At 35.4% G+C, this 25,416-nt stretch overlaps 2 protein-coding genes and 2 long non-coding RNA genes across 4 annotated transcripts in view; 2 read left to right on the forward strand and 2 right to left on the reverse strand.

The window, feature by feature from the left end:
* The window catches only part of LOC105220031 (dmX-like protein 2), a 111,357-nt gene extending 88,171 nt beyond the window's left edge, over positions 1 to 23,186 (forward strand). Inside the window, exons 19-21 of the mRNA XM_054231700.1 lie at positions 4,167 to 4,300; positions 9,348 to 9,431; positions 22,848 to 23,186. Of these exons, the coding sequence (XP_054087675.1) occupies positions 4,167 to 4,300; positions 9,348 to 9,431; positions 22,848 to 23,048 (419 nt within the window). The 3' untranslated portion in view covers positions 23,049 to 23,186. The remainder of the gene's footprint in view (positions 1 to 4,166; positions 4,301 to 9,347; positions 9,432 to 22,847) is intronic.
* Positions 4,295 to 9,513, reverse strand: LOC128922119 (uncharacterized). The gene is made up of 3 exons (XR_008471407.1): positions 9,279 to 9,513; positions 5,079 to 5,647; positions 4,295 to 4,972 (listed from the first exon to the last, which is right to left on the reverse strand). It is a non-coding gene; the product is annotated as an uncharacterized LOC128922119 (long non-coding RNA).
* Positions 5,663 to 6,458, forward strand: LOC128922116 (uncharacterized). The gene is made up of 2 exons (XM_054231703.1): positions 5,663 to 5,871; positions 5,929 to 6,458. Exons 1-2 carry the CDS (start codon positions 5,858 to 5,860, stop codon positions 6,221 to 6,223), a joined length of 309 nt encoding a protein of 102 aa, XP_054087678.1. The 5' UTR covers positions 5,663 to 5,857; the 3' UTR covers positions 6,224 to 6,458.
* On the reverse strand, positions 7,076 to 7,912 carry LOC128922118 (uncharacterized). Its single transcript, XR_008471406.1, has 2 exons — positions 7,509 to 7,912; positions 7,076 to 7,452 (listed from the first exon to the last, which is right to left on the reverse strand). It is a non-coding gene; the product is annotated as an uncharacterized LOC128922118 (long non-coding RNA).
* Positions 23,187 to 25,416: the final 2,230 nt, after the last annotated feature.

Consider the following 25,416-nt stretch of genomic DNA (forward strand, 5'->3'; position numbering starts at 1 on the left):
GGACTATTTTAACGTGTTTAAAGTGCAAGTGGCTGATATAAAGGCAGCAGCGGATTGACTGCTTCGAAGCGTAGCGTCCTTCAGAGTAGTGACGATTCAGTCTGGTAGCAAAGCGACTATGCCAATTAGATATAAGATTAAACTAATTTGGGTGCCTGGCCACAGCGGAATCCCAGGAAATTGTAAGGCTACACACGTCCGTCTTATCGAACGGAAAATGGAAACAAGTAGGATCACTACTTATTCTTTTGCGCAAGCGCTGATCAGTCGCAAGATCCTTCTGACCCAAGAAAATCGTAACATGTGCAGGGAGCTCTTTGCTTCAGTAATATTTATTCTTAATTATAGGGGTTATTAATGGGACAATTATTATAAATTGTAACGGGTGCTAGCTGCAGAAGTTGCCCGAAAGAAGACGAGGTGGAAACCTTTGAACACTTCCTTATGAAATGTCCCGCCTATGCGAAATCGGGGAGAAAAGCCATAACAAACTAAGATCTATTAAAAAAACACAGTTGACAGTCACATAGAAAATAAGGATAAAAGGCATGCATTTGAGAATAGGAACATGATTTCTTGAATATCACTAGACCATCAAAGAAATTGATTTCTGAATAGTACAAGATTATCATGTTGTTACACAATAAGCGTCAATTCAACTTTTCTATTACATTATGAAAATTGTCATGTTGATAATTAATGTTTTTATGTTAAAACAGTCGCACAATCCCCTTTATAAACGGAATCTTCATTTGTAGTCCTAATACGAATCATCAAAACAGCAACACAAAACTATTTGTAACAGAATGCCTAAATTCGAATATAAGTTTTTATTCACACAAAATTTATGATAGGAATTTTTCTTTAGTGTGGAAATAAAAATTCATGGAAATGCTTTATTCACATGAAGTTTACAATAAAGCTGATTGAATAATGGCATTAACATTTCCATCGACGATATGATGGAAATGCAAGTGCAAGGAATAAAATTTAGGATTGGGGTTTGACCGGTGAAGATGAACAGCTGGAGGAAAAATATTTTTTCGAAAACCACAATGAAACGGATACAGACTATGCGTTGTTAGAATAGGTGGCTTTAGCAGCTGAAACAGACTTAGCTATTGTATGACGATCATAAGGTTGTAAGATATGAACGAGAAGCCGTATTTATTCTATCATACAAATCAAGCTTTCGTCAAACATTCGCCGGCCACTGGTAGACCTCATGCTCATACGTAACTGGGTTATTGTGTTTACATATTTGATAAGACTCGAGATAGTCAACACAATTACTCTTGATACATATCGTAAGGCTCAGAAAACATGCCGCAAATGAGCGGAATTCTGAGCAGAAACCGCAATTTAGATGAATCTGTAACAGACACAGTCAGCCTGCTACTGAGTTATGAGGGAAAAGTTGAAACCCTATCTACAGAGCGACGATGACCGCTAAACATCAGATAACTGCTAATAATCAGATTCTGAAGTATATTTGATTGAAGAACAACAGCACGATCGACTAAGACGTATAGAAAGTAAAGCGGCTGCCATGAAAGACATCGTATCTTTCAAACGCCATGTAATTATCGCACCACACAATTTTATCGGACTGTACATAGCTAGATAAAATTAATAAATACCTGTTTTGAAAAAAATTATTGATTTTTATACGAGTTAGTCAGAATTGTTGTGAAATTTTATAGTAGTCATAATTCAATGCGATATAAATTTGTAGTAGATGTACATAGATATTGATAAATTCTTAATCTTCTAAAAAAATTTTTTTATTATTTTGATGTTCGAATGAGAATTTTTATTGGTTGTCGGTGTTATTGAAACGAATTCTATAACAATTCAAGCAAAATAGAAATAAAACAAAACTAAATGCACAATTACATATGTAATTATTAAATTGAAAGGGAAAAATCGAGAAATTCTAAGAAGTGTGCAAAACATATTAAGTCAGATTTGATCATATAAATATGTACATTTTTACGTAAAGACCTTTAAGGTGGAGCGATAATGTATGGAGAAACAATTTTTATTTGTTTTTTAACGGCATAGCTATGAAAAGTTGCCTTTTAATAAATAAAACACGCATACAAAAAATCAAACAGCTGTCTTTTAATGTTTTGAGGTGCCCCAGTACAGTCGAAATTTCAAAAAATTGTCATTTTAAACATTTATTAAGAAAAATATACTCCTACGTTACTTAAAATACCATTAACACATCAAACTGTTTTTTGTTTTGAAATAAGGCATTCGTTGACGCGATAGCCGCCTTGACCTAATAAAACATTTATTTTCCCCACAAGCTGCACGTAATGCTGCTGTACCAACTTAATGCAGCGCTACACGGCTTGGGTGTGGCATGTACCAAGTTATAGGTGGCTCCGTTATATCACAGTATCGCCAGATAATAATGTCAGTGTAACCTTTGGCATCGAAGTTAAACTTTTGAAGACTTCCAGCATTCTCTGATATTGCTTTTACAATATATCGATACGCAAGTTCCCTATCTGTCGTCACCAAGCATGAGAAGATATTCTGGGTGAACGACAATCTTAGAATTCGATTAGCTGTTGTTATCCGTCTAGGATGGTGAATGACACCAGGTTACAGGTTATTAGCTAAATCGAAAGAAAATATACCAGTACTGGTATGGGTTATAATGTCGTATAAATACTTTTGGTCGGTAATATTGTAGGTATAACGGTAAATTCAACTATCGGCATTGTTGGACTAATTTGTAATTGAGATCCGATTGCCGCCCGAAAAGCTATTAGGACCTGTATAATAATACCAACGTATTTTAAGACAGAATAATCTATAATGACAGCGGGTCGGTTGGAGACTCCAGTACGAAGGGCTAATCGCGGTAAATTTAATCTCTTTTTTTATTTTTCCTTGACCTGTTGTGGGTTTTTTTGGTTACGACTAGATGGTCCGCGAAAACTATCACATGAGCTGCTGCTTTCAATTGAAAAGTTATCAGCCAAAGAACAAGAACAACAGGGCTTGTCAAAATAATGTCTCTGTGTTACGCGATAAACTATTTTCTTTTCTATCTTGTTTGTTTTTTCTTAGTCTGATCAGTTGCAACTATATCGACACCGCCTATCACCATTTTTCTGATTGATCATTGGTCGAGTAAGAAACTACTCCTTGGGAACACCACACCTTTTTAAACAGCTACAATTCCTAATATTTAAGATATTTCAAGAACTGTTTGTTGTTTTATCGGACTTTAATTCATGTTTAATGGACAGATAAAATTTCATGTAGGTAATTGAGAAACAGTTAACTTTTCTGGCAAGCAAAACACAGGACAGCTCTTCGTTTGTCGTGTTTGAACTTAAGACATATTTCTGCAATTGATACCAGTAAGAAGTACCAATTACAATTATAAACTAAGCTACAAGCATCATATATTCATGAAAAATACTACTTTCAGTAAATATCCCGACCCCAGCTGTAACACCTAAAGGAACAAGTGAACTATTGTAAGCGCGCGAAAACTCTAAATGTCTCTGTCACTCTTTCGCTGGGTGTAAAGAATGTAATACCCCTCCCCGTGATACGTAACACACATGTTTTAAGGTCATTTATTTCAATCTTACTCTAACATAGCATGTTTATAAAGTGTTTGCATATAAGAGTATGTGGCATAATCCATCCTGTCAATGGAGGCACCTCTAAACATAGCATGGCAGGTATGCTGAAGCAAAAATCCAAAATAAATTAAATCCCACCACCTAATAATCCTGTAGGATTTCTACTGAAAATCAAGAGGATTACTATGCTTGAGAAACATTTTCCAGTATTTTTTCTTATATTCGAAAAGACAAGAAAATCCAATCAGGTTCTGCGACACAATTGAAAATCAGTATTGGATTCCACAACAACTGAGTGTGAGTGAGAGGCGTATAATAGTATAATTAAGGCAATTGAGACGATGTTTTAAGAATACTTGCAAGGGCATCATAGGCAATATAAAATAGAAAGCATCTTTAGCCCTATGTATGTACCACAAACATACATTTAATATACAAAAGTTATAAATAGGTTTTGAATATATAATTTTAATAGATTTTAATTATAAAAAATCCAGCATTAAATTACAATTAATTAAAACTGAATACTAATATTATAATTATTTCCTGCAGCATTTACATGTCACGATCAAGGATCGTCTTGCATGTGTTTTGCACCACAACACCAATTGTTGATTTCGTGCGGAAAAAAAGGAGATGTTTGTATATTCGATGTAAGGCAGAGGACTCTAAAGCACCGTTTCCAGGTAAGTCTTCCCATTTATGTGAAATCATGCATGAAAATTACACTTTTATAGAAGTAAAAACATATACCACATTCATACGATGATAATTACTATGCAAAAAGTCAATTCTGTACTGATTTGAAAATTAGCTTTAATAATAGCTAACTAGAAATAGCTAAATATTATATGTGCGATGAATAATTTTATATTACTCTTCTTCAGTTTAGTTTTATTTCAAAATTCCACAAACTAACAGACCGCCCCGGCTTCGCACGGGTATTAAACAAACTTCAAAAGTTATACTTTTTTAAGCATATACTCTCCCATAAATACTTTTTGCCTTTTGCATGTGGTCATTAAAAAAGGGTAAAAGAAAACTCGAAAATGAAATATTTTTCTTATTCTTGTATTCTTATTTTAAATTTAGTTTTTGAAATTGAAGCCGTTTAAATAGGATTGAAAGATCTCTTAGGATCATCGGAATCCTCGGTATATGAGCTCGTGCCCCGCCGGTGATAATGGTTGTGGTAAAGTGTCCTTCAATTCCTTAACTTTTTGAATTCTTAGAAATTCCAATGAAAGTCCTTTTCGTGCAATTTCCAAACGAATATGTACATATGTGTACGAGATTTCTTCTGATATCCCATATTTTCTGACATGAGCAAAAATTCCTTCAATTCGCATTGATACCAACTGAAAATGATAGATCAAGGAATTCGGTTTAAGGAACAAGTAAAGAAAGGCTAAGCTCGGGTGCAACCGAACATTTTATACTCTCGCAATTTATTTAGAGATTTACCTATATTTTCGGTGAAAAATTACCCTTAGGCACTGAGTTCTTCAAGTTTGATATCAGGGGCCTTGAAAAGTCATGGTTCGATTTTGACAATTTTTCCACAAGTGATGTCACAGCTCAAATACAGTATTTGTGTAAAGTTTTATTTCGTTATCTTTATCGGTTCCTTATGTATACATTATAAAGTGAACGAATCAGAATGATTCAAAATTGAGTTATATGGGAAGTAGACGTAGTTGTGAACCGATTTCGCCCATATTCCACCAGTGTCATCAGGGTGTCAAGAAAATATTATATACCGAATTTCATTGTCGTTTTAGTAGTAGTTCTTGAGATATGGTTTTTCACCCATAAGTGGGCGACGCCACGCCCATTTTCCATTTTGTAAAACAATCTCGGTGCAGCTTCCTTCTGCATTTCTTATGTAAAATTTGGTGTTTCTGACGTTTCTCGTTAGTGAGTTAACGCACTTTTAGTCATTTTCAACCTAACCTTTGTATGGGAGGTGGGCGTGGTTATTATCCGATTTCTTTCATTTTTGGACTGTATAAGGAAACGGCTAAAAGAAACGACTGCAGAAAGTTTGGTTGATATAGGCTGACTTCATAAACGCAGTTTGCAATGCAACATTGAAATGCCTAGTGTTCATAAACGTCATTAGCATATTTTTGGCATTGCCGTGTGTTCACTATCGCCTGGCAACCCTTTCTGATGCGCAACAGTTGTCAAATTTGTGCATCTGTTTTATTTTGGATGCTTTTTGGATTTTTGCGGTAATTGAAATGGCTGAGACATCGTAAGTAAAAACTTTTTCGCATTTTCTTTCTGTTATATGATTTCTTCGTTCTTATAGTGAAAAGAAGTGGAGCCATGAAAGGAAAAAGCTCCTTTTGGAAGTGCGTCTACGCCATGAACCGGATTTTTGTGCCAAAAAAAAGAAAAGGAGTGCTATTTGGGAGCAAATAATGCGGGAGATTAAGGAGGTCGAGGGCACATTTCCCTTTTCAAGAGATGAAGCAACCAGATGTTTTATAAATCTAATGGGCACATACAAAAGAATTAAGAAACGCAATAACACATCTGGCGAGAGTTCCACGAACTGGGAATTTTTCGATGTCAAAAAATTGCGGTGGAGAAGGAGAAAGTAGCTGAGCTGAAGGAAATCCGTGCCTTATTTCAGAGAATTGTAGACAGGTCTCAATAAGTTTTCCATTTCTTGTTCACCTTAACAGATTAAAATCTTTTTAGATAAATACAAACAAAATAGAATACAAACAAAATACATATGTATTTATTGTTGTAATTGATCTCATGAAAAAGCGATATAATAAAAAAGTATTATTTATAAAAAGTATTTTTAATTGAAAAAGCAAAAGCAAAGAGAGATGCATTAGGCTGATAACAAAGTTGCCAATGCATCTCTCTTTGCTTTTGCCTCTCTTTGTCCTGGTAAAGTGACTTCCTCGAGTGTTTCAGAAGTGATGGCATTTGTTTCTGCGATTAAATCATCGGCGGTGTTCCCTTCATTTATAATAATAATATTGTGAATAATCATACAAGCCATTGTTATTAATTTTGGCAAACTTGGATTTTTAACTTCGATATACTTTAGAATTCTAAATTTCTTCTTCAAAACGCCAAATGCCTGTTCTACAACAACCCGAGTTGAACTTAAAATTGCATTGTACTTCGATTGCATTGGTGTCAGGAATCCATTATCGCGATAAGGAACCATAACACACATCTCCAAAGGATAACCTCCATCGCCCAAAAAATGGTAGTTGGGATAAATATTTATTTCTTTGTTAATTATGGCCTTCTTGATAGGGCTCATTTGCCAAATTGAAGCATCATGGCATGCTCCCGGACACCCTATGAACACATCTATGAATTTCATACGGCTGTCGACAATAGCCTGGCAAAAAATGTTAACCAAAATTTAAAAATAATAATTTTTTCATAAAACAAAAGAAATATTTACTTGAGCAATGATTGAGTACGTCCCCTTTCGATTCCGGTAACTGATTTCATCTCTGATTGGCTGCGAAATGGGAATATGTGTACCATCGACGCACCCGAGTACAAAAGGAAAAGGATTGAAACGTAGAGTTGAAAATGCTTCGCTGGTTTGCTTTTGTTCAGCTTCACTTCTTGGAAATTTGATGACGTCTTTCTTTAAACGGCAGATCATCTTTATTATTTTTACAAAGACTTTATATGCGAGACCAACAGCTACTCCAAAACGATCGCTGACATCTCTAAAAGAACAATTATTGCTCAGCTTCCAAATTGCAATTTGCAAGACCTTTTCCAAAGAAATTCCAATTCGTCCAGTTGTGCGCGGAGTCCACCACGGCATTAACATGGTCTGCAAATTCTTTAAACCATATATGTTAATTATTTTATATTAAACATAAATTAAAAAATAAATACCTTGAATGTGCTCTTTTTCATACGAAAATGAGCATAAAAAACGTCATCCTGCATACATTTTATCGTTTTGCAGAAGTTGGACGTTTTTGGAATTTTCCTTTTTGGGCCACAACCGGTTAAAAAAACACGCCGGCGCTTTCGCTTATTTAATATTTTTTTAATGAACACCACGTTACTTGAATTTCTTTTTTCGCCAAATTCTAGGGCGTTTTCAAAAACAAAAGTGCACAATTGGTCAAGATTCATTTTTACCATACAAAGAAACACGACAAAGCAATATTGCGTTCACAAACGTTAATAAATGTCATTGCATTATTTGACAAATCAGTGTTACCATGCAGTGTTGCTTTGCATCGGTATCGCATCTGTTTGCAGTGTTGCATTGCAAACTGCGTTTATGAAGTCAGCCATAGCTTTATTGGTTTGCAATATATATACAAAAAACCTATTTTGGGGCAGGGTCACGCCCACTTTTCCAAAAAAATTACATTCAAATGTGCCCCTAATGCGATCCTATGTTCCAAATTTTATTTTCATAACTTTATTTATGGCTTAGTTATAGCTCTTTATGTGTTTTTGGTTATCGCCATTTTGTGGGCGTGCCAGTGGTCCGATTCCGCCCATCTTCGAACTTAACCTTCTTACGGTGCCAAGGAACACGTGTTCCAAGTTTCATTAAGGTATCTAAATTTTTACTCAAGTTACAGCTTGCAGGGACGGACAGACGGACGGACGGACAGACAGACATCAGGATTTGAACTTTGCTCGTCACCCTGATCACTTTGGTATATATAACCCTATATCTAACTCGTTTAGTTTTAGGACTTACAAACAACCGTTATGTGGACAAAACTATAATACTCTCTTAGCAACTTTTGTTGCGAGAGTATAAAAATGTGAGAGTTTCGTATCATGTCATCTTCGGCAATATTAATCTATTTGACAGTTGGTATGCTATAAACTTTTGTTTGTCGAGTTGTTCCGTTGTGATGCGGTCTAACCGATCGGCGTGAGCGGCGACCACGCGACACTTCAAATAACTTACATTTTTAAACTCGTGATATATTTCGAAAGGAATGTCCAAATTGAATGATTAAAAAAGTTATACATATATTGGAATTAAATTAAAGTAGTCTTATATATGGAGTAATTTTTTTGATAAGGATTAATTCCAAAATATACATAAAGGTGCTTTTATAGCGGTGGTTTTTAAATGCATTTTTTTATGAAAAAACACTTATTGTGACATTACTATTATGTTGTCAGGATATTGATATGTTATTTAATATTGTAGAACATACTTTTGTCAATCAATAGTTTCCGCAGCGCATGCGACGAAATACGTTTTAGGGCACTTTTTTCACCTTGGATTACGTTAGTTAAGTTTTAATAAGGATTCCTAATTTTTTCTAGCAATAAATATAGCCTATGTAACTCAGGATGAATGTAGCTTTACAATGGCAAAAGAATCGGCACAGTAGCTTATAAGTTTTATTCATGTGTACATACACATCTTTCCTCTTTATAATAGTAGTATAGATATATTACAAGTATTTTCTGCACCGTCGGTAACTTTTCGACGTTATTTTTTGTTTCAAATCCGATTTTCTGACAAATGCAGATTTCATTTATGCAATAAGTTATATGTATTAAAAATAAATTTTGCATATTATTCGACTAACATCATACAGCTGGGTAATTATTGAAAGTATAAAGTGTGGGAACTTACATTATTTATTTTAAGTTGTTATGGATTATGTCTGAACTTACGATAATTTTTCATCACGTAGTTTTGCATATTATAAAAACACACATAATAATTAATAAATTTTTTTATAGGCGCATGATGCTACTATAAAATGTATTGCTCTTGATCCGCATGAAGAATTCTTCGCTACAGGATCAGCTGAAGGAGATATTAAGGTAAGTAATATATACATTTTACTAAAATTTATACACACACTTCTTAAATAAATTAGATTGGAATAAAACATTCCCATGAATATTTTTTTCCACACGAAAGAAAATTTCGTATTTCGTATTTCTGCATTCTGTCACAAATATTTTTGTTTTGATTTTTGTTTTGATTTTGTTGATTCGTATTGTTTCTACAAATGAAGATTCCGTTTATAAACCCAATTGCGCGACTATTTTAGCATAAACGGATAAATGATCAATACAACAATTTTCAGTGCTGGCTCAACTTGCATTATCCACCATGGAAAAGGATGTAATATCGTATTCGAAGGGATAATGCAATACAACAATAAAATAAGTTGAATGGACGCACATTGTGTGGCAACTTAACAACCTTGAAACAATCAAAAAATTTATTTCAATGGTGGTCTCGTGCTATTCAAGAAACCATGTACTTTGTCTTTGTTTTCTTTGTGAAACCACTTTACGATATCAGAATTTTCCACTAAAACCTTCAACTATATTTTGGTTAGGCTTTATGGCTTTTCCTCCAAGGAGGGGAAAACACTCAGACTATAAGGACAGTCCTTTGTGAAGTCACAAAAAACCCTAATTATATATTAAGACTCAAGCAAAGCGCTGTGAACTTACTGCAAATCTGCATAGGTTGTTTACTTTCTTTTACTTTACTACAGCCGGCGATTAGCGAGGATGTTCAAAAAGTGAGATCCACGGAATTTTATCCTTGATCTTGAAAAGACTGGGCATTCCAAAAGGAATTGTTGAGCGCCCTAGACATCTTACGATTTTCCTTGGGGCTTACTCAGCTCAGCTGAAGTCCAACTGTCCAGTAGATCACAAGGACGTAGGTGCTCCTACTTGTTTTCATTCTATAGTATTTAAGACTGACGTGCCTAGTCTTAAAAGCTCATTAACCTTTTGTTATTACCTAGGATTCCTTTGTGGCCTGGCACCCAAACTGGTCTAATCGTGAAGAACTAACCCTACTGAAAGTGAGGGTATAAATTTATTTACCGGTCTCGGTCGCATAGTCCGCAATACATCCGCTGCTACCTTTATACCAACCACTTGCGCCTTAAAAACGCTGGAATAGTCGTGAAGACTTTTGAAGCGCCCTCCACCACACAAGGAACCCACCGAATATTAATTTATCTATGGTTTCACATAGCCAAGCAACTACCTAATATACATAGACGTTCACATGAATTTACATTAAGGCTGATTATAAATTTATGTTTGAGTTTTCAAAAATTCCTTTACCATTTGTACAAGTGAATCACTTGTATACTTACGTGCGGAAAGTATAAATCGAATGTGAGAGCGCAAACACACAATATTTGTGAAAATAAACGTTATAATCAGGCAGGTTCGGCAATCCACTTGCGAGTGGAATTCAAGCAAATTCACTTTCAATCCGATATTTGGTGTTCTGAATTTCGCTTTCACTTTTCTAATTCGAATTTTTCTAAATGAATTTCGAGTGGAAAATATTCGGAAATAATTCACTTTAATTCAGATGTGTGAATTTCATGCGCGCAAATATCTAAACAAATTACAGTGATTAAATTATGCAACAAAAATATTTGAAATACAGTAATCCCCGCTTAAGTGCCCTCTCTTAACGTGCAAGACATTTGAGACACTTAAGCGGGAAAGGTACTTATATGTATCCGACCGATACCAAATTTTTGGCCGATGCCGATTCTTTCATCAAAAACTTTATTTAGTAAATTAGTTTAGTAACAAAAGAAAAACAAAGACAAATAACATCACAAAATAAGTAAACAACTCAGTTCATATGTAAATATAAAGTTTTTTATTCATTTAATTTATATTCAAAACTAAATAAATTATTATTATAAGATATATGTTGAAAAAAAAATGACTTATTCGCGTTTTATCGAAGCGAATCACCAATACAGTTTTTCCTTTAAGGACAAATAAAGGGTGATTTTTTAAGAGCTTGATAACTTTTTTTTAAAAAAAACGCATAAAATTTGCAAAATCTCATCGGTTCTTTATTTGAAACGTTAGATTGGTTCATGACATTTACTTTTTGAAGATAATTTCATTTAAATGTTGACCGCGGCTGCGTCTTAGGTGGTCCATTCGGAAAGTCCAATTTTGGGCAACTTTTTCGAGCATTTCGGCCGGAATAGCCCGAATTTCTTCGGAAATGTTGTCTTCCAAAGCTGGAATAGTTGCTGGCTTATTTCTGTAGACTTTAGACTTGACGTAGCCCCACAAAAAATAGTCTAAAGGCGTTAAATCGCATGATCTTGGTGGCCAACTTACGGGTCCATTTCTTGAGATGAATTGTTCTCCGAAGTTTTCCCTCAAAATGGCCATAGAATCGCGAGCTGTGTGGCATGTAGCGCCATCTTGTTGAAACCACATGTCAACCAAGTTCAGTTCTTCCATTTTTGGCAACAAAAAGTTTGTTAGCATCGAACGATAGCGATCGCCATTCACCGTAACGTTGCGTCCAACAGCATCTTTGAAAAAATACGGTCCAATGATTCCCCCAGCGTACAAACCACACCAAACAGTGCATTTTTCGGGATGCATGGGCAGTTCTTGAACGGCTTCTGGTTGCTCTTCACCCCAAATGCGGCAATTTTGCTTATTTACGTAGCCATTCAACCAGAAATGAGCCTCATCGCTGAACAAAATTTGTCGATAAAAAAGCGGATTTTCACATTTCGAACCGAACACTGATTTTGGTAATAAAATTCAATGATTTGCAAGCGTTGCTCGTTAGTAAGTCTATTCATGATGAAATGTCAAAGCATACTGAGCATCTTTCTCTTTGACACCATGTCTGAAATCCCACGTGATCTGTCAAATACTAATGCATGAAAATCCTAACCTCAAAAAAATCACCCGTTATGAGCCTTAAGGACAATATTCGCAAATAAAAGGTCTACTAAAAAAAATCCGTTATTTTTAAAAAGATTACTTTTGTAATTTATATCTCGCATTGTGAAAGGCGTCACATAGTGATAGTGACTCGATAGAAACTTCGGAAGCTTGTTTGGGAGGTTCTTTTGCATGTACCTTATAGTCCAGACCAGCACTAAATGATTATTATGTGATCCTCTCTATGACGAACTTTTAAAAATAGACTCTCCTAGTTAAGAATTCTTCTATAATAGTGGCGTTATGACATTATTTCAAAATCTCCACAAGTTGTTAAACAAAACTAGACTTAAATTATCAACGTGATGAATTGTTAGTTTAGTCAAGTGTGAATCACTGTATTTTATATGGTAAATAGAAGAATTAAAATTTTATGCTTTCAAGAAATCAACAAAGTAAACAAAAAATGTATTTTAGTGTAATCCGAAAGTAGTAGAAAGTATCGGCCAAATATGGCTGAATGCTGAATTTTGTGGCCGATGCCGATACCAAGGCCGATTAATCGGTCGGTCTCTACCTCGAGGTACTTACCAAGCTTTTTCTCAAATATTTCGATCTAACATTTTTTCTTTTAGATTGAAAGTCACATTTATTTCTTTTTAACAACAAAAATTATTTTTAATATAAATAAATCAATAAACATTAATAAGTATAAAAAAAAAATTACAAAACTATGTACAGTCGACTCTCGTTAATTCAAACCTGCGATAATTCGAACCTCTCTATAATTCAAAGTTATCACGAGTACCCTACTGAATCTCTTTATATTTCGAACTAAATCAATACATTTTCATACTCTTGGTAATTCGAACGAAAAAATCATTGCTATTTAACAAAACGACGCGTTAATTCGAACTCATCAGCGTCCAGCACTCGACAATTCAAAGTTGTAGAGAGAAGAGGCGGAATGATTGTAAGTACATTTTGCGACAAGTTCAAACTTGTATCAAGATACACGGGCCTTTGTTTTTGTTATGATTAGTTTGACTATTTGGCGCACACACTTCTCACCAATTGGTTTGTTTAGTTACTGTTACTCTTTCGTTGGTATGCAGATTAAAAGTTAGCGTTAGTTATCAGCCCTAGAAAGTATAAATGTTTGACGATTGCGGTGTGAGTTTTTCTGTTTTTGTTCAAGTGGAAGAAAATGTTGCTGTCTCAGGTTCACTAATCGATGGCGAAATTTTATCTGCGACAGATACGCAAAGTAACGATGAAGATGAGGGCGATACATCGGAACCTTTGGTAGAGGTTTCAGTTAAGGAAGCAAGATCCTAATTTGATACATGTATGTACACGAATATACCTCTTAATTCTTGTCATTTTTATATTAATAAATAAAAATTAACCAACACTTAATAATTCGAAGTTTTGTTTATTTTCTCTCACAAATTTCGAACCATTTGATATTTCAAACACTCGATAATTCGTAACATTTCAAGAGTCCCTCGAGTTTCGAATTAACGAGAGTCGACTGTATATGTTTTCCTTTTGACAATACTAAGCGCATTCAATGTCTAAAATATTAAAAGGCACTTAAAGAGGAAAATTGCAAACAATTTTGTTTTTGTGTCTTAAATAATACAGGCATTTAAGCGGGAAAGGCACTTAAGCGGAGGCTCTTAAGCGAAATTTGTTAATTTTATAGGAGAAGTGATTAGAATGCAGATAAATCTGATTGATATTACCCGAGGCTTTAACAAAAACACACTGACCACTGTGTAAGGTAGAATTATCTAATTATAATTGGCATAGCAAAAGTTGCAAAATGACAGACAAGCGAAGAGGAAGATATACACATTAACAACAGTAGGTTTCCTGTATCCTCTTCACTATACAAATTGAATGTTATGGCGATTTTTTATGCAATCCCGCTATGGCTTGGGATCCAAACGAGTCTTTTATTTAAGTAGCTAGATGCTATTGATGGAAAGTGCTATTGATGGAGAAGTAAGCACTAGAGACTAGCTTTGAGCGAAAATTCAGGGAGCATATTTCCAGGATTGCCACTCTTTTAAAGATAGCCATACACTCTTCTAGATATCCCCTCCCTGAGGATGATAGTGGTTTTCGCCACGATACACCTTCCGGTACACTGATGAAATCGAATGGGGAAGATCCCGTTGGGATCTATCCCTTTTAATGGTTTTGGTTGTGAATACCGGACTCGACCCGTTGATGATCATGTGGTTCTTGTGTTGTACGATGAGCGGTGTTAGATGCTGTGTATGATGCGTGTGTATGTAGTGGTACATGTCTATCTGGACTACTCCTCGTTCCTTCTTCTGATTTCGCCGCGTTGCCACTCTTTTCTTCTCAGCTCCTGCAGAGCTATCGCAGACTACACGTGTGAAGCGCGTTTTCTCCATTTCTGCCGCAGAACGAATAGCTCGTTCCGTAATCATGCCCATATTTGTAGAGATAATCTCTAAAACAACCATGGCCCCTCAAAAATTGTGTCAGATAGAAGTCTATTTCCCCGTGCTTTCTTTCTACCCACGCTTTCACATTTCTAATTAGCCTATGGGTCCCCCTTCCCTTTGTTGCCGCGTCCCATCGCCTCTGCCATTAGTTAAGGCTCGTTTGCCTTGATGCCCGCTATAACCCCAGCAGCCTCGTGTGATATAGTTCGAAATGCACAAGAAAGTCTAATAGCACTAAGGCGGATTACCGACTTTGCTTTCTTGGCATATGTTTTGTGCTGTAGAGCCGGTCCCTAAATGGGCGCTGCGTACATCATTATAGTTTGGCTCACCTTGGCCAATATTGCTCGTCCATTTTGGCTTGGTCCGCCAATGTTGGCCATTATTCTCGCTAAAGCAGCTGTAATACGCGCCGCTTTTTCACAACTTTTATCAATGTGATTATTGTAGGTAAGTTTTGTATCTTTTATGACTCCTAATGCCCGGTTTCACAATTCGTACTTAAGTTGTGCTCAAATAAAATCTTAGCTAAGCATTGTTGTTGACTGAGTAGTCATTTGCGTTTCACAGTCGATGCTTATTTTCTATAAAATTCTATTATGATATATGGCAGCACAATGAAAAACATTTGTTTACAAATACCATCTGACAAATTGAAATTATTGTTGATGAAAAATAATTTTGCGACGAATAAATTTAGAATCTGGGAAATGGATGAAAACAATAAAAGGTCACCAAATTTCACCGCAAGCGAATGGGGGCACCTATTGCAACTCGCAGGAAAGCATATAACCGTCATTGAATGCAAGACATTCCAAAAATTTTTTCAGCAAATAATTTTTATTTTATTTTTTGACAAATAAGTCAATATTCAAAACAAAAATCAGCTGTTACTTAAGCACTGCTTAAGTCTCCCATTTTCAGTACTTAAGCAGCACTTAAGTATGAACTGTAAACGCAATATTTCTGATTTATCTTAAGCACAACCTAAGCACTGACTGTGAAACCGGGCATAAATATTTCAACGACTGCTGTATCATAATGTTGTAGTCATCGATGTTTATCGTAATATCTTCAAGTTTTTTCCTGCTTGTGATCAAGACCGATTCGGTTCTCTGTCCAGCAAGCTGCAAATTGGTTGTCGTGAGCCAGTTCTTGATTTTTTGTGACGTGTCGCTACACAGATTCGAAATTTGCTCGAGCTCCTTCGCTACAACGGTCACAGCTATGTCATCTGCGTATCCGATGATCTGTACTTCCCTCGGCAGTGGAAGGCGCAGGACGCCGTTGTATAGTACATTCCATAATAGTGGTCCAAGCACCGAGCCTTGTGGCACTCTCTACTCTGTCCGACGTCAGTGTCGTACAGTAGCAGCCGATCGGAGAGATAGCTGGAAACAATCCTCACCAAGTATGCCGGTGTCGCCTTACTTTCGAGAGCACTTAATATATGAGGCCAGTGTGCCGAGTTGAACGCGTTTCGGACATCAAAAGTGACTACTTCGCAATATTCTTTCGTTCCATACAACCATCAGGTACCTTCTATTGCTTTGTTTGCTATATCCGTGAGCTTTTCGATCGCATCAATGATTGACCTCTGCTTACGAAAACCGAACTGATTATCGGATAGACCCTGGTATTCTTTGTCTAAGTGCAACTCTAGGCGTACACATATTAGCCGTTCTAATATCTTGCCAATCGTATCAAGCATACAGAGTGGCCGGTAAGAGCCGGGTTCGCCGACTGGTTTGTTTGGCTTCTGTAACAAAACTAGTCTCTGTTTTTTCCAAATTTTTGGGAGGACACCTTTCCGTATGTATTGCGTGAACAACTCAGCGAATGGCTTCACGTTGTGGTTAATGACAATCTTTAAAACCTTGTTTGGAATACTATCCAAACCTGGAGTTTTTGCGTTACTGAACCTTTTTGCTGCTTGAATCACCTCTTCTTCGGTTATTATTGGTATGTCTATCTCAACCAGTTGGTCATCTAGTCGCTGTCGTTTCTCTAAGGGCTGCAAAGGGAAGAGAGTTTTTAATAATTTGGGACATGTTGGTGCTTGCCCTTCGCCTCCCTTGATCTTGGAAACCCCCATGGGTTTTCAGCTATTTTTCCGCAAAGTTCCTTGAAAAAGGCTGTTTTACTCCTCCTAATCGCTTTTTTCAGTTCGTTGCGTTTCCGCTTAAAAAATTCCCCTCTTTTATTTGAGAGCGTAATGCCTCAACGATGTCCTCCTTAGTTGTGATTTCGTCGAGATCTCGTATTTCCACCATTACTTCGTGGGTTAGTGCTCTAATAGAGGCCTCGTTTCCTAACCCTTTGCCCATCTCAGTCTTGAACTCACCCGTGCTTTTCATTTGCGCCTCTTTTAGTTCAATCAGAATTTCACCTTTGGTCGTCTTTCTAAACCTTATCACACTTTCGTCGAGTTTCTGTAGGTTATCGTCTTTCTTCACTGCCCTTAGAATGTCGCTGTAGGACATGTCAAGAGTCCGCTCTCTGATTATAGCATCGCGCTTGAAAGGGTCTGAATCCGCATTCGGCGTCTTTTGAGAAGAGTTTGTCTCTTGCAGATTGCTATCATTATCACCCACTATGATACCCAAAATGTTATTACTGTTATTGTTGGCATGTGTTGTTTTATTTCTGATGCAGCTCTCCATTGGTTGTATTTACCAGCGCATCGTGTGCAGGGGGGTGGGCCGAAATAAACAGGAACGGGTATACCCTTATGCCCAAACATAATGATGGGAGCACTTATTTCTAAGTGGCTGTGTCGATTCGCCACTGCTACAGGAGTTTCATCGGATCTGCTAGCTTTTAAACCGCATCCTCCACTCTTGCCGCTCATCGTCGGGGATTGCTTATTTGTTTACACTTATTTCGCAACTGACCTGCCTACCCCCCGGTAGCTTAGAACCCGGCTAGAGTACCTGAATCCAAAGAAATAGAATACCCCTCCGGGAGAAACAGAATACCTCCGGGGTATGTGTGTAGTGGTGTGGTCGTGATCTGTTGTGTCATGATGCGATATGATGTGATGTGTGATGTTGTTGCAGGTTCATAAGTCATGTCAACAGCATTGTTCGAAAGCAACTTTCCTTGTTTCTGTTTTATAAAACAGGTTTTAAAAAGACTTTCCAAATTTTTGGCGAACTGAAATGGAGTAACATCGTCACTAACGAATTTTTAATGCGGCGAAGTTGTTTTAGTGCTTCTGTGTATGATTTGGACGTGCATCAGTGCATCCAGGACGCATACTTCAATTATGTCTTCGGTTCCTCTATCAGATAATTCCTCAGTAACATTATCGTCAATAGCAATATCAATATTATTGTTTTCTGTAGAAACAATTTCGTCGATTAACGAAAATTCGTCGGAATGCTGCCCTTGCCCATTTTCATTTAAAAGCTTTATCAAAGTCGATAATGTCGATGTGGGAATATCATCCTCTGCAGATCGAAGTCAGACAAATTGTTTCCATCGTTACCTTGTTCCATGCAGTCTTAATAAAATAAATATCCTCAAAAATGTCAAATGTTTTTGAAAGCTTGTTTATTGAAATGTTATCTATTCTTGTCAAAATATGTTTGATAATACTGCATCTGTAGTGACATTATATATATGCCATGAACGAGCGTCAGAGTGTTTTATTAACATTATGTTCTGGAGGGTGTGACATATTCCAAAAATAGTGAAACTTTTCTTATCTGAGGGGCGTTTTGTCAAACGTTAGTACCCACTAACACATAATTTCACGAGATAGCCAAGCTTCCGGATTTGAATTCCATTTAACTGGCAGGCTTCTTACATCGCATTTTTATATATACAGTGGAACTTACATAACTCGAAGATCTCCATAACTCGAACACTTGAAAAAGCAATAGCGTTTAGAAGCCACATTCCATACAAATTTCCTTCCCTAAATCAAATTTCTATAACTCGAAGTTCTCCATAACTCGAACTCTTGAAGTGGCAATAGAAGGCAACATTCTTATTAATTTCCTTCCATAAATCGAACTTTTTGGTCAGGGCATAATACAAAATTTAAAATTTTACTATCGATGCCGAATTTTAAAAGTGTCCCTCTATATCGTACGGAGGTGAACAAAAAATATGATAATACACTTGTGAAAAATTGTATGTTTTAATAAAAATTCTATAACTCGTAGTTTTTTTGTGGATTATGGTGATTCGAGTTAGAGAAGTTCCACTGTATTAAATATATAGTATATTTTCAACACCAAGGTATAACGGGAATAGGCCGAATTTTTTCCGAAGCAGTTTGAAAGTATCGGTCCATTCCGATTCATTCATGAACAAATTTATTTAATAAACTAGTATAATAACAAAAGAAAAAAATAACATCACAAAATAAGTAAGAAATCAGTTAATATGTAAATATGAAGGTGTTTATTAATTCAATTAAATTTTTTTAAAAAACTTTAAACTATAGATTTATACACAATTTTATTTATTGACTACGCTAAAAGTTTTATGTACATATTAACGTTTGGAATTTTTAATGAAAAATTCTTAACTCGCAGTCTCTCCAACTCGAAGTTTTTTTGTGCATTATGGTGATACGAGTTGATCCTGTCTATGGCGAAATGAATTAATATTTGTCTCAAGAGAAACTTGAAAAAATAGACTCTCCCAGTTTTTTGCCAATAGCAACAAAGGTTTCTATAAGAGTGACATTATGAAATTATCTTCAAAACTTCAACAAGTTGTTGAACAAAACTGTGCATATTTGATAAATCGGATCATTCTAAATAATGTAATAATAAACATTTAAAGAAAAAATAATGAAGTTCTTTATACTATACTTAATATTATCATCGTGAGGATTGTTCGGTTTAGGTAAATACGAATCAAACTAATATTTTGGGCTTTTAAGAAATCAAAAAAGTAAAAAAAATATTGTAAGTGTAATTCAAAAGAAGTAGAAAGAATCGGCCAAATTTGGTCGATGCCAAGTCCGATTAATCGGTCGGACTCTACCTGTTAGTAGGTAGACAAACAGCACATTCGACATTGAAATTACTCCTAAATTGCAAATCAACGACCAGTCTGCAAAATCGCCAAAAATAGCGCTACAGCAAAGATTTTCCAGATATTCAAGAAGTCGCTGGAGGCACTGCACAGAACTTTAAGGGGTGGGGGTAAGGTTTGACAACTTTTTTTCCATTTTTTTTTATTTTTTTTTCTGAACCATCAACATCTCAAGAATATTGTGTTAAAGTTTTAGGTCATTCTAAACTAACGAAGTTACAGCAGGTTGAACGGTGCCTCTAACTTAGATTTGCGCGCCTTCCAGCTAACTCCGCTGAGTGTACAAAACTTTGAATCGATTTTCCCAAATATGTAATTTTTAAAGTCGGTGACCAGCCTACAGATCGTTTGGAAATAATAATTTTAATTACTAACAATTTTACAATAACAAATAGGTCGATTTTTTAATAAGTAAAATAAACCTACAGCAATATTTTTTTCTAAAAAAATTCATGAAAAAAGGTCTTTTTTCGGTGACGAAACAAACCTTATCAGACCTTATATGACCTATATTGGTGGTAAAAAAACAAAGATGTCGATGATCTCAATGCGTCAAATTAGAATTTCGTTCCAGGAGAGTTGACATAGCTACAACCCAGGATGCCGTAGTCCATTATCCCACAGACTATTCAAAATTGTCTGGACTATCACCACTCACTTTGCAGTTAAAAGTAGTGTGTGTTGTCATCAAGCTGCGTAACATAAATCAACCATGACTTTGCAATAGAACAAGACTGGCTGTGAAGAACTAATCATTTTGTCATAATTGAGCATACTTTGAAATTTGCTCAATTGCTACATACTTTAATATACGATTAAAACTCAAAGTTAAACAAATTATGATGATTCACGCTTAATACAGATCTACAATAATGTACCTATATCAATCATTTTTAAATTTACTATAATGTTTTCGTCTTTATGCGTAAGTATTTTTTCACTATATTGGAAAATTTACTAATTTAATGTATACATTAGCCACAAAAACGTGTGGCCGGGTCTGCTAGTATTTATATATTTTCATGTTCACAAGCACATAATATTAGTGCTTACGCTTTGTACTTTATCCGATAGTGTATGTACAGCCACGTAAAAATTACACTTAGCCATACGTTGCAATAAGCGCGTATATAATTGATAATGAACTTTATAAGATTGAAACGGGCTAAAAAACGTATCACTTATTTATCAATTAATCTATAGTTATATGCATTTTTATATTAATTAAAAAAATTGAACTCATTATATAACGCCTCGGAAATGCAAATATTTACTTATTTGGAGTCACAATATACATACGTTTTTTTGCACATGGTATTATACCCTCAATTTTCAAATAAAAAGTATCATGCATTCTACAAGCTTCTCGCAGCTCTCCAATGGAATGGGGGCCAAAGTTAACAGCATCTCATAAATTTTCAAAATTCCTGTAATTTCTTGCAGAAATTTTATGTTTCTCTTCGCTTCGTAAGTCTTTTATTGGATTAAGGACAGAGCTCTGCACTGGCCAATCCTAAACCGTTTTTTATTTTGTTATCCTGAATAGTAGTCTAGCGACGTGGCAATCAATTAAAAACAAATGGTTCCATTTCATTCCTTAATACGGTACTTTCGCTTAATTGCACATATTTTCGTTCAATTAACCGGGGAATCAATTGCAATTAGATACTCGCTTAATTGAACAATTTGTTCAAAAAAAGAATCCCGTTTAAATGGACAGTTTGTTCAATTACAGGAATCACGCTTATTTGGACCATTTGGTGAAGTAAGCGATTACGTGGGAATCAAAATTTGAAAGTTTTTAGTCTTATTAAATAGAACAATATTAAAATATTATCCAAAAGTATGAAATCGATATGATTAAAATTTCAAGAATGTAAAGCTTTAAACGGATTTATCTCAAAACTCGAATTTTGAAGTCAGTGGACACGATTTCTTGAAAAGTTATGAAGCGATTCTGTTGAAAAATTTCCACACATATTTATTACAACTATTTTTCGAGTCAGTATTAGGCGAAAGTTTTACCACAAAAGTTAGTTTTTTGTTCAAAATCTGTAAAGAATTCAGTTTTTAATATTTTAATTTTTCCTTCTTTCATTAACAACAAATATTTTTGGTTTGTTTATTTGGATGAACCAATAATGAGTTATGATGTCCACGGCAAGAACCTTTTTTTGGACATTTCATGGATGATGATTTACCAACGGCTAAGCTTTCGGAATTTGTAAATATAAATTTCACAAAACACTGTTTAAATATGTATCTTTGATATGCATGAAATATATGATTGTATACAATGAAATATATGATTGTATATAATAAAAAATGTAAATATACTCATGTTTTCAACCTCTTAAACGCACCTAACCCCTTAAAGGAGACTGCATACATATGTACATATGTGCACTTAAAGTTTTTCAAATATTTGAATATTTTTTACCATTATAGGAAAATGCAATAACAATTTTTTGTACTTACATACATAGGTATCTATGAATCTATTTATGTACATACATATATATATTTGTTATTCAAATTTATTATTAAAAAATTATACAGTGTTGGTTAGAAGATTAGTTTTCTCAACAATATTATTTGGTGGAATTAACAGGGGAAATTTAAAATGAAAATGATTTTTGATTTGATTTATATTTTGAACCAACTAAGCGGGAAAATCAATTAACCGAGTCCAATTATCCGAGAAAATTTACATGTGCTTTCATATGCTATATTTTTTTCCCGATAACACCGTTCAATTAAACGGGGAAGCCAATTAACCATAGGGTCAATTAAACGAAAAGTACTGTATGCCTAAATATATATACCGATCGATTCTCCCATTACTCGATGAACTTGGCCCGTTTTGTGCTAGCAAAAGCATCTCATTTCATAAAATGGAATTTAATTTAGCATTTTAAAAATATTTATTATATATTAGCAATAAGTTAAGTAACTCTAATAAATTATTTAACATATTTCAACGCTATTTTATTTATATTTTCAGATATGGAGCTTAAATCAGTATTCCTTAATTAACACATACGCTGCTGAACATGCCAAAAACAGTTTCTTTAAACACATTGGTCAAGGTGTCAGCCAGGTACATATAGACAATTATGGGCGTCTATTCTCTTGTGGATCCGATGGGTGCATGAAAGTTCGACAGCTAGTGGAAAAGGAATCAGTTGTTCACACAATGTACTAAAGTATTTAACCGTAATCATATTAAAGCAAAACAAACTACAAGAACGACAGATTGTTGGATATAAAATACCAAGTATTCATTATATGTATATGTTATATTTATGTAGTTTCAAAAATAAAGTAAATGTTATCAACTCTACTAATTTCCCTTTACTCATATCAATTTCGTCACAACATATGATTACCAACATGCTAGGCACTAAGTTGGTCCATGTACTAAATTTATGCAATTCCAAAATAAGTATTTCTAAAGGAATATTGAAGCTGTCATAATGAAGTTACAATTATTGGTTCTAAATAAAGATCTATTTTCCAAATTGATATGAGCCATCATGAGTAGCATTTATAATTTTCATATTCTCTCCATCTGGCAGTTTGGCGCCATTGGTTATACCTAGTGCCGTCTCATCGGATGTTGACATCGTCCACGCTTTTGCACCGTAAAGTAGGACGGAAATGATGAGAGACTTGTAGAGTTTGGTTTTTGTTCGAGAGAGGACTTTACTTTTCAATTGCCTACTCAGTCCATAGCAGCACCTGTGGGCAAGAGTGATTCTGCGTTGGATTTCCAGGCTGACATTGAGTGAGTCACCTTGTCTGAAACCTCGTTTGGTATCGAACGGCTCGGAGAGGATACTGACGGAGGTTTTGGTATTGCTCAACGTGAGTTTACACAGCCGTATTAATTTTGCAGGGAGACCAAATTCCGACCTAGCGGCGTAGAGGCAACTCCTTTTCGTCCTGTCGAAGGCAGTTTTAAAATCGACATCTGGTCATCAACTAGATCACCTCTGAGGGTTCTACAGGAGTGTGGTCCGATCTTGAAACATTCAGTTAGTCGCCGGATCTTTTCGTAGAATTTTCGAGCATTACCCCTGTCAAGCTTGTCAAGCTCTTCATACTCACACATTTCGGGCTCTTTCTTTTTTTGTCTGCAAATGCGTCTCGTTTCCCTCTTCAGCTCTCGGTATCTATCCCATCCAGCACGTGTTGTGGTCGATCGCAACATTGCGAGGTAGGCAGTCTCTTTTCTCTCCACTGCGCGACGACAATCCTCATCGTACCAGCTGTTTTTTTGACATTTCCGAAAGCTAATAGTTTCGGTTGCAGCTGTACGTAAGGAGCTTGATATGCCGTCCCACAGTTTCCTTATACCGAGATGCTTATGAGTGCTCTCAGAGAGCAGAAGTGCAAGTCGAGTAGAAAATCGTTCGGCTGTCGGTTGTGATTGCAGCTTCTCGATGTCGAACCTTTATTGTGTTTGTTGACGTGTGCGCTTCCCTACACAGAGGCGGGTGCGTATCTTAGCTCCAACAAGATAGTGGTCCGAATCTATATTAGGACCACGGAGCGTACGCACATCAAAAACACTGGAGACATGTCGTCCATCTATCGCAGTGGTTCCCAAACTTATTTTGTCTACTGCCCACTTTGAGAATACATATTTTTTTGCGCCCCCATTTTTTCACCTATTTAAAAGCCACTATAACTTCAAATTAAATTAATTAATTATTGTGACCTATATATGTATATTTCGTACGAACGGTGTAAATCTGAAATTCTACTTACTGAATTATCTATAATAAAAATAATTCTAACGACAATATAATTGCTCTCTCTTCTGCTTGTTCAATGAAATTATATTGGCATCGAGTTGTTACACGTTCTTCGCAATTGCCCATAAAATAAATCTGAAGAAATTTTGCATTTTCATTTGGCATCGGCATCAATGATCCAATTTTATGGTATACATACGTGTGTACAAAAAAAATAGCACACAAACATAGTTAGTGTAGCTTTTTTAAAAAATACAAATTTTGTTAAGTTTTTTTTCTAATGGTTAGTTTGCTCAGAACGTTGTCTTTGCTTAAGTTTCTTACTATTACAAGATGTCACTTAATGTATAAGTATCAAAGGGTAAATTAAAATATTGACGAAACGTGAGGGAAAAAACATTAAAAAAAATGGATTAAATTTCAGTTTTTTCGACATATTGGCTATAAGGACACAAAAAACATTGATTTTGGGGTTTACAGTCATCTAAGAACTTAAAGACGGACTTATTCTGAGAAGCTTTGCCAAAGAAAGTTACCAAAAAAGTCAACATTAACAAAGTTAGAGTCCGAAGAAAAATGTGCCTTTCTCTTACAATGGGCCACTTTGATGAAAAACTTCAAAAAAAATTTTTGTAGGAAACCATGATTGTAACTCAAAAAAGTAATGATGCAGTTCGATTCGTAGGACCCGAAATAGGGGGAAACCGTCGAATTTGGTCTTGTCTTTTTTTGACTATCACAGTGTTATTAATTGTGGAGACGATTAATTTGAGTAATAACTATCCTATCATCTAAGTTGGACCAAATTACATG

Source organism: Zeugodacus cucurbitae, chromosome 5 (assembly GCF_028554725.1).
Source record: "Zeugodacus cucurbitae isolate PBARC_wt_2022May chromosome 5, idZeuCucr1.2, whole genome shotgun sequence".
In the NCBI taxonomy this organism is placed as follows: Eukaryota; Metazoa; Arthropoda; class Insecta; order Diptera; family Tephritidae; genus Zeugodacus; species Zeugodacus cucurbitae.